At 41.9% G+C, this 14,368-nt stretch overlaps 1 protein-coding gene across 1 annotated transcript in view; it reads right to left on the bottom strand.

Moving 5' to 3' along the window:
• PDE7A (phosphodiesterase 7A) overlaps nucleotides 1–13,571 on the bottom strand; it is a 75,781-nt gene extending 62,210 nt beyond the window's left edge. Inside the window, exon 1 of the mRNA XM_050891277.1 lies at nucleotides 13,354–13,571. Coding sequence (XP_050747234.1) covers nucleotides 13,354–13,491 — 138 coding nt within the window. The 5' untranslated portion in view covers nucleotides 13,492–13,571. The remainder of the gene's footprint in view (nucleotides 1–13,353) is intronic.
• Between the last annotated feature and the right edge of the window lie 797 nt (nucleotides 13,572–14,368).

Below are 14,368 nucleotides of genomic sequence, written 5' to 3'. Positions count from 1 at the left end.
TAGCAGTCAAGGAAGAATAGGGTTTCAGAAAAAAACTACAGAAACTAGAAACTGTAAACGTACCCTCCATCCGAACGCTCAGTAGAATCAGGCTCATTTCCAAAACCAGGATTCTCTCTCTTTTCCTATGTCCTTCCTTTTTCAGGTTAAGTCACTTCCACTCTAACAACTACCTCTCTTCCCCAAGTACTAAGCAATTTAACAACCATGGTCCAAAAGACACTGTCACTCCGCAGTTAGAGCACAAGCTCTTACACCTAGTATTGTATCCTGCACCCACCCAAAGTCAGCCCACAATCCAGAGGCAGGGCCGCTGAAACTGCCGGTGAATGATGGGCTAGGCACACCTCAAATGCAGCCCCTTCATCCCAGTTGCGTGCAGGCAGTAGTCCTGGATCTGCTGGAATTACGAGGCAAAGCAGCAGCACAGGGGGCCCAAACTGGGAGCACAGATAATTACATCATCCATGAGACAATACCACTGACCAGATGAATGTGAAGCAGTTCACATCCTTGTGAGGCCCCAAGAGAGGCTTAAAAGACCACTGCAACAAAAGAGTAAGAGCTGTCTCACTGCTCTGGCAGTGCTAGAGGCCACTATATGGTTTCAACAAGAGTGAGAAAATTGATAGAGACACTGAAGAAGCGATCGAGAAGCAAGCTCAACATTGGAAACCGTAACTCAGCAACTATTGCCTCACTGGAGGCCTCTCTGTATTGTGTAGGCACTGCCATACTCTCTGCAGCACAATCTTTTTTTCATCCCCTGCAGAGAACTGGTGGCACAGCCCATAGCCAGCAAAGAATATCGCTTCATGAGAAGCGGGGATGTAAGTATACACCACTACGTGACAACACACACAAGCCTAGGTGTCCATGGAAGCAAAGTCCACAGCTTTGTCCTCCTGACCAGAGCTGCTTCCTTCCTTTTCCCAAAGCAATGAAATCAGTGGAATTCATAAAAAGGAGAGATCTGCTTAAAACTTTATTACATATTACTATAAATATTCCGTATTTTTGCAGTAGATCAATTTCCTTTGTTTATCAAACTCATTTTCATTGGCACTTTTGGAGTAAAGTGAAGTATTGGGCCCCACAAAGACACCTGAAACTTTCACAGAGCGTTTGAGAGGCTGTATCTGGGCCTGGGCCACCACGTAGGAACGTGAAGAAAGCAATGCCACAAACCAGGCAGCAGAGGTGAGAAAATACAGCACATGAAACAGATGGGGATCAATGTGTGCATTCAACAAAACCATATTGCTTTCAAAACAATCTCACAAAATGCAGAGGTAATACTCTGCCATCAAGCACTTCACACAAATTATCTATCTTCACCTTCTCCCAAGAGGGACAAACCCCAGAAGGCACTGGTGGCACAACTCTCATACACTGCCTTTAGTCAGTCCTCATTCTTTGCTCTCACGAATATTACAAAGGAAACTTCAGGTAAGACCTTTACACGGCGTCTTCTACAACAATCATGAAGAGCTCCTAAGAAAGGATGCCCATGCACATCACTTTTTCCATCCTCCAGTTTTACTTCATCTGCAGAACAATCATCTGCTACTCATCAATTCTCTTCTCACAAATGCCAGCATGCATGAAATGGAAGCCAATACATTTATTGCCGCAGCTTCTTCTCTTCTGTCATGAACCAGCAAATGTATATCAGCAGTACAGCATATCTTATCTCCTGTATGTTGACGGTTCCCGGCAATGTTCTCATGGTGCTGCACTGGGCAGACCAGCATATGGCATCCAAACTCCCTCAAGGCACTTCTCCTAGGACAGGGGCTGGGTTCCACACAGGCTCCTAACGAACCCACCCACAAATACCTCCACAGAACTGGATGCACTTCAGGCTGGGATTCAAAATAATTCTGCCAATCAACATAATTAGCATACTGTGTGCTCTACTAAATTCAGCAGAAACGGATGGCTGAACAACTGTGCACACATGTACTCAGTCAATCCAAATTTGTTTGACTTGGCAACTCAGTAACATAGAGAACAGCTATTACGGTACAACTGTCCTTGGCCTAAGACATGCTTCAGGGCAAGCTCTACAAAGTCTGAAGGAGATATCTAACAACTAGGAATCTGGGGGGGGGGGGAAGACTAAAAAGAACAATCCCAACAGTTACCTGACATCATCCAGTTACCTGACATCATCCTGAAGCACTTACAACAGTGTAAAACTAATGTGTCTTTATCCATCGTTCATTCTGACCAAGTGCTTCTAAAACCTTACTGTAAATGATAAAGGCTAGTGATCTAATAAGTATAAACTTCTTGCTTAGAAAGATCAAGTGAAAGCAACAAATATTCCAGAAATTGATATATTTAGGACATGATTTTGTCCTGTGACTTGCTGGACAGAGGACAACATGGTAGCAAACGGTACAATGAATACTGTTTTTTTTCTCTTTTTGAATCTATGCAGCACCCACCATACCCTTATTCGGTTACCACATTTTCATATATATCTATATATTTATTTTCATATATACACACACCCCCACATACACACACACACTAGCAAGCCTTTTAAGTATTCTAAGCAATTCTCCAAAGACAAAAGACAGGACTAATCCTCATGTTCTGACACATTTCGTTTATAAACTGTAACAACCATAGCTACTTTTCAGTAAAAAAATGCAGACAGGGAAGATGCTTTCAGTTTCACATGAAAATAACCTTTCATTTGTACATTATTTCTAAATGTACTATTCATACACATGAAAAAAACAAAACCAAAATTTTGTATTTTGAAGAAGTCTATTAACCCAAATTTCCAAACTGGATGTTTTACGGTTAAAAAAAGAGGAAGAAATATAGTTTCTTTTGACTTAATGTACTTTAACAAGCATTTGTTCAAAGGTTAACAGCAGCCCTTTTAAAATGTTCTTTTTACCAAGTCAAATCTATCCAATATCTGAAAAAAAAATACAGAAGCGTGGACTCATCTAATAAAGACGAAATTACAGATTTTGAAGTTATGTGAATACTAATGTATAAAAGACACGGGGTGCACAACGCTTTTTCAGGAATACTAAATAGCAGAATACAGTGCATTAGTTAATTTGAATAACACCAGGGAATTATTCAGCCCACTCTTGTTTGGGGAGAAAGTGAAACAATTCCACACAGTTGTCAGCTGCTCTGGACATTCCTCCAACTGCAATGGAAACAACTTGAGTCAGTGTTGCCACACATTGTGCTGCCTCTGACTGCATGTCCCTGCTCCTTCCCTTGCAGCAACACTCCTCAGATCCTGCAAGAAAGCCAGGGAGAGCCAAATCAGCAGAAAATTACTGCTACAAAAAGGAAAGGGCTTTCTGCTGTTGTAGCTTGGTAAACGAGCTTTCTGCAGGGTCAGAGGAGTGCAAATGTCAGCACAAGAGGAGGAGTAAAGATAGGTAGCTAAAAGCAACTACTGTGCAAGCAATACTGCTTACATTTAACACCAAAAGCACCTTGGAACTATGACTGCAGACATTAAATAAAACTCTTATCTGGAAAAGAATAATTTCTGTTTAAAATAATATCAGTAATAAAAACTATGGCTCCAGTCAACGATAATCATCAACCACCATGCCTCTCCAAGCACTAAGCACAGAATCACAGTGTCAAGCAAGGCAGAATTAAAAGAAATTGCCCTCCTATTTTTCATGACACATTAAATACAAAAACCATTGTACATAACTTTAACAATCTTAATTTGAGGAATGTCAGAAACAAAAAAACTTCTGTAACAGGTGTACTATTACATTAAGAAATGAGCTTAAGATTTATTCTTTAGCTTATCAATCTTTGCCTCCTCCCACCCTAACCAGACCCTCTGCCACACTCACCACAAGAGAAAAATTTCACCTCCTGGCTCCCAAATTGGTTTCAATACAATCAGATTTTTCAGCATATAGGCTCTTTCCTATGCTCTCATATGAATACAACCGTATTAAGGATAAAGAAAAAAGTCTAAAAACTTCATTAGTCTTAATAGTCTTTCCTATTTAGTCAACCAATCATGAATAGTAACTTCTCATCTAATCTTCTCAAAACATCTTTCCTAAAAAGCTTGTGAAAATGGATTAGCCTTGTAGTGCACAGCAGATTATTTCACTTACAGTCTACTGTATCAAAAGGTGGTAGGTGAAGAATTTTAAGCAAGGGCCTTTTATCAAGACACAAAACATCCCTTCAGGCCTCAACTTAAGCTGGAGGGCACTGGCAAAAATAATGCCATAGTATCACATGAAAAAGAAAAACACCAAGATAACCATAGCTTCAACCATTCAACACTCCTAGGAAGACGAAGCCTTTCTCCTCCTTAAGTGAGTCTAAAACTCAATACAGATCACAGAGTACAAGTCCAACACGTTCCCTGCAAGCAAAACTTCAGGAATTTAGTACCTGCAATTTGCTATGTTTAACCTCTAGTCTTCATTTAGGTTGCAAAATTCTTACAATAATCCAAAGTGACAAAGATATAAGCAGGGTGACTATATTCAGAAGAGAACCAGTATCGTTTTTGAAAGGAGAAGGAAAAAAATTGGGGGGGACAACATTTTTTTTTTTTTTTTTTTTTTAAGTATTTGGGACATTGTGGGATTCTCAATGTAAAAAACTCAAACTGGTTTTTTTTTCTTTTTCTTTTTTTAAAATTCAGGCAATAGATAAAGTTCTACCATTTCCTCTGTCAATTTGTGGGCTAAATACTAGATATGTTACCTGGACAAAGATGTAATCAGTTTATTTTGTCCAAATGAAAACAGGCTAGGAAAAGCTGATTAAATATACTGTTTAAATCCAGTGAAAAGTGCAGAAATCCCTATTATCACCATGCTAAAGGAAATGTAGCTCAGAATTTACAACAGAAGAAATGACGGAACAAAACTCCATGAAGTTACTCTCTAGATCTCTCATAATAAGCAAGAATATAAAAGAAAACTACTCACCTTTACTTCCATACATAGACATTTTTTATTTAGCAGTTTCACACCATGTTTGCAGCTGTAAAAGAAACTGTATGGATTTTTCTTTGCCCAATACCAGAAAGAGCTCAATTATTGCAGTTGCTGAAATCTAAAGTCTAAAATTCCACAGATCATAATCAAGGAAATTTAAGTACTCCAGACTTTTTGAAAACTGGTTACAGGCCTTTACCATTCCAAAAGAGAAGCTAAGACAGGGCACTACTGACAAGACCCACCACCACACATACACATTTCAGATTACTGTTGCACAGGAACTTCACTGAAAAGTTTAAGAACATGGAAGTGCAAGTTCATGCCTGACTAAATGTGAAACCTCCTCAGCGTGCCATCAACTGCAACATCAATATATGGAGTGTATTAGCTACAAACATAAAGCAAGAAATAACACAGGCCAGCGTCACTCCTGCCATGACAGCGATGGTCCCTCCACTACGAGACTATACTATTAAAAAACAGAGTATTTTTTCTAAGAGTGTTAACTTCTTCTGATCTAGGTGTATAACTGAGTCCCTCAGGAAACCACATGCTTGTCAGCATCCCAACACCATACGTACTTCAATTTCTAAGACAACTAAGAACCACCACATCAGACAGAGACTACGCACAAAGATGCTAAACCTTTCCTGTTCCAAGGCTGATCCACCTACTGAAGTCTCAAGCTTCCCGTTATAACCTTTTCCCTCACAGCCTTGTAATAGGTTCCTGTATCTTTTCCTTTGGTTTTTTTCCCCCTGGGACAGAATTGACCCTTTGCCCTAAAGTGGGCAACAGGTTGTGTTTCGCATGTATTAAATATCCAGTTTTACTAGTCAGAGTAGCCTCCAGCTATGTCTGCTATGGAGGGGGAAAAAAAAAAAAAAATAAAATCACTGGTAGAGAAAGCCTCCTCTCCACATACCTCATCTGGCAGCAAGGAGTGGGAGAAATAGTAAAATCTTCTGGTAATACAGAGCAATCTTCATTATTCTCATTGCAGCATACTCTGATGCTTAGGCAGGCAGAGACAGAGGGCCTGCTGCAAATTTTGGCTCCTTCACGCTTTCAGCTAGAAGCTGAGAAAAGAATTTGCCCTCTACCTTGCCATGAAAAGCAGACTCCAGGAATCTCTTTAATCATAATTATTGTGGGAGTGTGGTCAGGAAGATAATAAATCAGATTGCTGTATCACAGGTGTACAAAGCAGAGGGAAGTGGGAGGAAAATAGGAGTTAGACTGCTGTAACAGAAATAAAAAATTCTCAGGGTATGGAAGGGAAGAGGGCAGGGAAGGTGAGATAACAGCCACAAATTTATTTTCGACCAGAAAGAAAACAAAGTATTTGGCTACAAATTCCTTGCAATACACCTAGGATGCAAACATACAAATAAACAATTCCCCAACTAACCCTTAAATCCAGTTTTCCAGAACTGCATTTTTATAATAAAATATTTTGTCTTTGGCAGGCTGCCTTGCTGGATTACACAGGGTACTTATTTACACTGCAGTTACTTGTTAATGACATAATCAGAACAAACTGAGGAAAACTTCACATCTAATGAAACACAAACTCTTCCAAGTTTTCCTATGAGGATTTCTGTGCATAAAACTGAACTGGAATTTGAGAGGTCTAGGTTCAATTCCTGGTCCCAGACACATGCTTCCTGTAAGACCCTACGCGCATGTGCATGCACACACCAAGCATTTGTATTTGCTTACACAAAAGAATTTTCTCAAGTAGAATTTAACATTTCATTTAGCTGTGAATGCACACAAAGGACTATTTGCACTAAATGTATTATTTAGTATGATTTCTGAGATTAAGATTAAACTCTTAAAGTTTTTAGCATGTTCATCCTCAGTCCTTCATTTACAAGGAAAGAATATTCGAACTAACAGAATACACTACAGTCCTTTAATCATATCATGAGATACATGAATTTGTACCTTAGACACCCAACTGTACAAATTCACATGTGGAAAGTATTGATGTGCGTTAACAAAGACTTACACAGTAAAGGACAACCAAGTTACTTTGGTTTCACACTTGGGGGGGATCTGAGGTGCCAAATTATTCACTATTTCCATGCAGATTCAGTGAATTTTTAAGAAAGGCAAATAGAATAGGTTTAGTCCAATCCAAAAGGTGTTTCTTATACATGAGCCATAACCTGACAGGATCTGGAAATACAGTCATGAATCTGAGAACCTCTGTGCTAGAAAATGACTGCGTATATTCAGAAACATGCAATTTTAGCAGAAAACCAGTGGAAACTTGTAGATACTGAGTGATGAGGGAAACACAAGAAAACAATAAGCCAACAGTCATTCACATGACAGAGAACTGTTCTAACAAATCACCATTCTACTACCAGGGCTTTTTTTACCCCATAGGCTTTGCAGAAAATAAAAGAACTGAAGAAATAAGGATTCAACTGCAGATGTTCTCAACATTATTATCCACATGCCAAAACAGTAGAACAACAGAAACGTCAGAAAATTACATGATTTTTATGATACTTCATTAACTCATAATTGAGCATATTACCATATTGACTCAGAATTAACCCAATTTGGATACTGTTGCTTTTCTCAAGCAACCTAAAAAAACCGACTTACTTAGCAAATACAGGGGTTTTTTTAAAGAAAAGCAGCTGAAACAGACATCCCATACAAAACACTTCCAATTCCAACAACCTGTATTTGCTTTATGGTACTACATTATTAGTTCATATAGAATATTGAATATTCATATACTAATGCCAACTTCTTGTAAAATTGTTTTACGGTTAAAATTCAGTATTTCACAACTTACGGGGCACATAGCTACAATCTCTCTTTTCAAAACAATTTCTCTTTAAAGATAGCATCAGAAAATTGAGGTTCATGCAAAGCACAAAACATACTATTACACAATCTGGACAAAGAAGAATTAACTTCTGGTGATTTAAGACAATCTAATTAATGGGGACTTTAAACTATTATTCTGCTTAGATCTTACATAGGCAGTTATATGCCATGAAATAAGCTGCTATGACCTCTTGCAGAACAAAAGTACCAATATGAAAAAGTTAATTGGTCATAAAACTCAGAGAGCATTTTAAAAATGAACTGCCACATAAAGTTACTGTAGTACATGAAATCCCCGATCAGAACTTGTCCATGCTGTGCACAGAGTCAGAGTTAGTCTCTGCCTCTCATATAAATAGATGCAATCTCAGCAACCAGACACAATAAATACAAGATGAAGGGAATGGCAAGCATACCAGCAACACACAGAATTCATTCCAGAGGCTAGGAATCACAACATGAAAATTATTTCATTATTTTAACTTGTTAATTATTCATGCAGCAGAGATATGGGAAATAGCAGGAGAAAGCTAATAAAAGAGCAAGTAACTGAGAAACACTGATGGAGAGGATTAGAAAGGTATAGAAGAAAAGTTATGAAAAACAGTGGATGAGGAAAGGAAGAGGTTTAGGGTAAGGTTCCACATTCAATAGCAGGGCCAACCTAAGGCATTTCTTCTGCCTCCCCACTGCTCGTTACTCCTGGTCTAGCATTGTGGCGTACTGCTTCCTCCTTACTAACAGGCACAATCATTTTTGAAACTGTATTATGAGTCAGCCAGTGCTGAAAAATAACCTGATCAAAAAAAAAAAAAAAAGTTGACACAACTAAGAGGAAAATGCAGGAGCAGAAATGAGCAGCTGCAAGGGAAAAATAGGTCATGTCAACACTTCTCCCAGCAAAAAGGTGCAACCGTGGGATTAAAGACCAAGGCCTACGTTCAGACCATAAAAATACACCTCTCAACTATGTCTTGCAACTTGTAATGCTACGTGCAGAGTGAAACATATTTGGATCACATCAGGTGAAAAACACTGGAAAGAGCAGTTACACAGCAAAAGGTGGCCCAAGCACTTGGCTGATGTTGGGGAATACATTTTTCAGAGGAAGCGTGTACCTCTCACTGAAGAATCCACCAGTGCAGTATACTTCCAGCTGCTCTTAGTGACTTTTTTCCCCACTGCATCCTCTAAGTCAAATCTAGGCTTCCATGTGCATGATCTGTAGTCTGCTGTTCAGGTATATATCACATGGAGAGTCACAAAGCATGATGCTATATTGCTTAAATGCATGAAATGGAGATGCAATAAAGAGGGATCATGAAATAGGTTATCAAATACCAGGTAGCAGTACATGGTACTACCTGGTACACAGCAATACTTGGTACTTCAGGTAGAGACTTAGTGCCTACGTTTCTGAGATTCAAATGGAGTCTACCATTATTTGGTCCATCCCCTCTTCATGCAATTTCATCCTTAGGAGATATCTTTCTTTACCATCATCAATTTAAAACATTTAAGGACAGAAAGGCCAAAACTAGATCTTTACTTCTATTCAGACACTGCTACTAGATACCACTGATGCCATTTTTGGAGGCACTGAAGAGAGTGCAGAATCAGTTACAAGGTAGAGGGATAGAAATGAGTCAAAAACAGCAGGTTAGGCCAAAGTTTTCTTACTCACTTGTGATATGTTTATGTCAATTCAACTTGGCGGGGGGGGGGGTGCAATGCCGGACACAATCTAAAAGTGCTCACAGCTACGTTTGTAAAGTAGTTTTCATTATAAACCCTTATTCATTAAAAAAATCAGACTAAAAATTTTCACTGAAGTACAGTTTTAGAAACTCTTTTTTACTACTATTAACAACACAAGTCAAAAAACAGATGAGGCAAAGAATCCAAAATTGTCCTCTGAAAGCTCAGCTTTAATTTAAAAAACATCATTTTGTAACATTTGGAATGAACACTCTAAACATATGATCCAAGGTACTACTTAACATCCATTTGATCTCACAGTGAACCTAAACTCAATCTCACCAGTGTGAAGTATCCTAGTCATTTCAACAGTTACCCATTCAAGTGCCCTTAAAGACAGCTTTTAACACTAGTATTTAAAATTATTTCATGTTCAAAGACAATTATTAACTCAAACAATTGTACAAACCCATAGAATAGCAGCTTTTCACTTGACCGGACTTGAACAATAAATATCATAAATTACCTCCAGGAAACAGATGTCACTTTTACTATTTTTGTTGTTAATACTTCGAAATTAAAGAAAAGAAGACTACAGGGAAGTAATTCATACATAAAAGAAAACTGCAAAAAGAAAAGGAATATGTTTTTCTCTACATTTACTGGGGATAGTAACAGGTGTAAATCACCACAAGGAAGATCTAAATTCAGTATTAGGAAAGAACTCTCTTATGACAAGAACAGTTAAGCGCCATTAAGAACAGCTGTCTAGTGAGATTGCGTAATTTCTATTATTTGAGGCTTTTATGGGTTTCAAAAGCCTAGTGGTACCATCCTTTCCTTTAAAACAGTTCTGACAAACTTCACTAAGCCTATTTCATTCAAAGAGATGTCAGGCGGCTACCCAGTTTCCTGCTTGTGTTAGTTTTCTGCTGTTTTAGTAAACTGAATCAGCAAACACCTGACAAGCATCAGAGATGGCATATAGGAAGTAGTAATAATACATGCACAATGTCAGGACTTTAACCTTCAGCAATAATGAGTTATGTCAGCTCACCACATCTCATAAGACTGTATCTTCAAAAACAGATTAAGCAAACAGATTAGACAAACATCTGCTAATAACACTGTAAGTACAATTTATCCTTCCTGGGGCTGAGAGGAGTAGACTAGAATTCTTGAGGTCATTTCCAGCACCACTTTATTTAAGCTTTAAAAAAGCAACACACAGCCCATTTTGAACCCATTTAGTGAAACTTTAACAAAGCATTAAACTGAAATTTCACTTAATATATTAAGAGATAAATATTTGCCTGCTTAGCATTGTCACAATTAAATGCTATGTCTAATGTAGCATGCTTGTCTCACCTGTGTTTCCCATGTAAAATACCTTCTTCCTGAAAGGATAAGCCTAAAATGTCTTATGCCTCAATCATTTCACTTTCAATCTGTAAGCAGGAATTCAATTTTCAAGACCTTACACTTTTTAAGAAAATCTGCCAAATGTGTATTAACTGTAATATGCTGGCTGTACATACCCACTTCTTGAGTTTGCTAATACACATCTCCAGTTTTACTCCTATTGCTCAAAGCTAGCCCAAGCAGAAGACCAAAAACGACAGACTGGTAAGGGTTCAGACCTCTTTGAACAGCAACGGAACTGGAATACTAGGAGCCTTACAGGAGACTTGCAAGGTGAAGTTAAGTTCAGAAGTTACATAGAATCATTAATCTCACTGGTGATGCTTCTTAGTCCATCATTTACACCAGCTTGTGACTGCACGTCTGGTAGACATTCACATCCTATTGTCTGCAGGAGGCTTCAGGGAAAGGGAAAAAAAGGTAAAGACAGCAAAACATAGCTGTACTCTAATCAGCTGGCCCATATTAGCAAAGACTTCCTCACTTAAATATCCTAATTCCCTTTTATTAATGCATAAACTTATTTCTCTGGTTTACTCAAAGGAAATACTACTTGGTCAAGCATACACACAGTTTTCACTTTTTTACAAGTTATTCAAGCACCTCTCCCTGTGACTCACTCTAATATACCTGCAGCATATTGGTCAGAAAACAAGGAATCCATTGAGAAGCTTGAAAGTTGGAAAAAGAAAATACTTACATGTCAATACCATATTTAATTTCATAAGCTTGTATACACTTCATGCATCATCTGCTCTGGAGACCACACAGAAAAGGAATAAAAACAATATATCACCTTGACCATTTTGCCTATTCCTTTTCCCAGAAGACCATAAATGCTTCAAACAAGAGAGACTCTTCTCTTATTCACACAGGACAAAACGTGCTAAATTGGATTGGACTTTCAAGAAGACTTACATGTACGGAAAGTTCACCATCACCAAGTACAACTCCGATCAGGCATTACATATGGAAAACATCCTAACCCAGCTGCTACTCAGAAAACTAATTCGTCATAAAAACAAAGTTTTTGTCAATTATTACATTCATAATCGGGGAAGGGAGGGTTGTCAACATACGTTCACCTTCATTTGCTCACTAATAATTATTTCCATATGCATTCAACTTCCTGGTCATTAACACAGTATTTTGTTGATTGTTCCTTCCCAAACATACACATGCCTAATGCTCACACACACAGAGCTTCACTGCTACCAAACCAGGGACAAAACCAAAAGAGACTAATAGCTCTATATTTTCTATATATGCATATATGAAGCAGAGCAAGTCATGAAAAAGTAGAATAACTTAATAAGATACCCCAAAAATGTAAACAACAACAAAAGAAGACCATTACACATGTAAAGAGCGAAAACAACATCTTCTGTAAGGACAACATACTTCAGAGCACAGAAACCGGCCTTTCAATCTAGACATTATAGGAAATCCCTAGAAGCCAAAACAGCCTGACTTCCCACCAAAACACATGCCTTCCACCATAATTCCAAATTTTCTCCAGAGACTTCCACCAGAATATAATTTTATCACTGTTTGCTGGGAAACCATACTAACACATATTCAGAAATTTACGGCAGCATTCACAAGAAAAACCTCCCTTTTGTCCTGATAGTTATAATGACCCTTTTTGTAGTACTTCCAACATGATCAGATGAAACAAAATATAGTATAGTTCATCTTGTGACTGATGTAATGTGGGCAGGGAACAATACCGTGGAAATGAAAAAGCCAAGGATCTTTGTCTCTTTCTAGACGAATTGCCAAGTCTTAATAGTTGGAGGGAGAAATAGCTTAGCATCCCAAATAAAACACTGCAGTGCATGTTCATTATTTCGGTAAAGTCATTGCAGCTTTTGGCAACCCCATAGGAAACTCAGACTCTTCAAAGAAAGCCCAAGCTAAAAAGCTAGAAAACAGCCCTAGTTTAAAAATTACAGAAGAAACAAATAATTCACTGGCTCTGGAAATAAACCCCAAGGAGTTCACCGCTCGCACTACAACCAGCGCTAAAAACATAACCTCGACAATAACTAGCCATAAACCTATAAAACGCTGTATTTTCTCGTCACCGGCATTTGGTAGCAGGCGGGGAAGGCGCGACCGGCGGCTCGGCCGGGGAGGCAGGCCGCTCGCCCCTGCCGCCGCCCCCCCGCCGCAGCCCTCCGGGCGCCCGCGGGGGCAGCTCCGCCGCCAGCCCACCCCCCGCCGCACCTCTCCGGCACCACCATCTCCCTGCTGACACCAAAAGCAGGCCCTGGCGCCCGGCAGCGGCACGGCGGGGGCTGGCCGGGGCCGCCCGCCCGGGCAGGGGACCGGCGGGACGCCGAGCCGGCGCAGACCCCGCCGCCGCGGAGAGGCGGGAGCCAGCGGGCCCGGTGGCAGTGCCTACCTGCGAGAGCTGCCGGGGGTTGGGGCAGCCGAAGAGCGCGGAGCTGGAGCTGAAACTGATGGCCCCTCTGCGGCTGAGGACGTGCTGAGGCACCGGCCTGTCCAGCGGCAGCACCGGCAGCTGGTAGCATACTTCCATTGAAGAAGCCTCCGTGCGCCGACCCGTCGCAGGGCAGCGGCCTCGCCCGCCGCCGCACCTGCCCGCGCAGGGCTCGCCGCAGCGGGGCGGCGGGGGGAAGCCCGCGGCAAAAACCCGCGGGGGCCCGGCGCCTCCTCACCGCCCCCGCACCCCCCGGGGGGTCGGGCCGGGCCGCGCCGGGCCCCGGGCCTTTGTCCTCCGCCGCCAAAGCCTGGCGGGAACCGCCGCCGGGAGCGAGGGGGAGGCGGCGAAGCGGGACGACTCTGTCAGCGCCCGAGGCGGCGAGTCCCGGCCCCGAGCCCGGGGCCACCGCCGCTCCCTCGGCCTCGCTGCCGCCGGCGGGAGCCGCTGTCAGCCCCGCTGCCCGGCGCCGCGCATGGAGGCGAGGCCGGCCTGGGGGGGCCGCTTTGGCTGAGACACACGCCGCACTCGCCCCTATTGTCCGGCACGGCCGGGAGGAGGAGAAGGCGCCGCCGCCGCCGCACGGCCCCGCTCCGCCGGGGGGAAGGGGCTGGGCCCTCGGAGAGAGGACCCGGGGAGGAGGGGGAGGGGGAGGAGGAGGAGAAGGTGGAGGAGGGAAAGGAGGAGGAGGAGGAGGAGGAGGGGGAGGAGGAGGAGGAGGGAGGAAGCCTTCGCCCCGCCCGCCCCCACTCGCAACAGCCCCGAGCGCACTGGCCCAGGAGGAGGCACAAGCCCGACGGACTCTGCGTGGGTCGCGCGACTGGCGACACGCAGCGCGTCATCACGTAACTACCCACTCTCCCCTTCCTCCCGCCCGCCCGTGCGCAGCAGGGTGGCTCGGCGAAGCCAGCGGGCCCCACCGGCGCATGCGCCCTGCTTTTCGCGCCTTCGGTGGCGGCCGCGGCCGGCGGCGAGG

The sequence above is a fragment of the Gymnogyps californianus genome, chromosome 2, assembly GCF_018139145.2.
Source record: "Gymnogyps californianus isolate 813 chromosome 2, ASM1813914v2, whole genome shotgun sequence".
NCBI lineage: Eukaryota > Metazoa > Chordata > Aves > Accipitriformes > Cathartidae > Gymnogyps > Gymnogyps californianus.
This window is presented reverse-complemented; position numbering and strand designations above follow the sequence as displayed.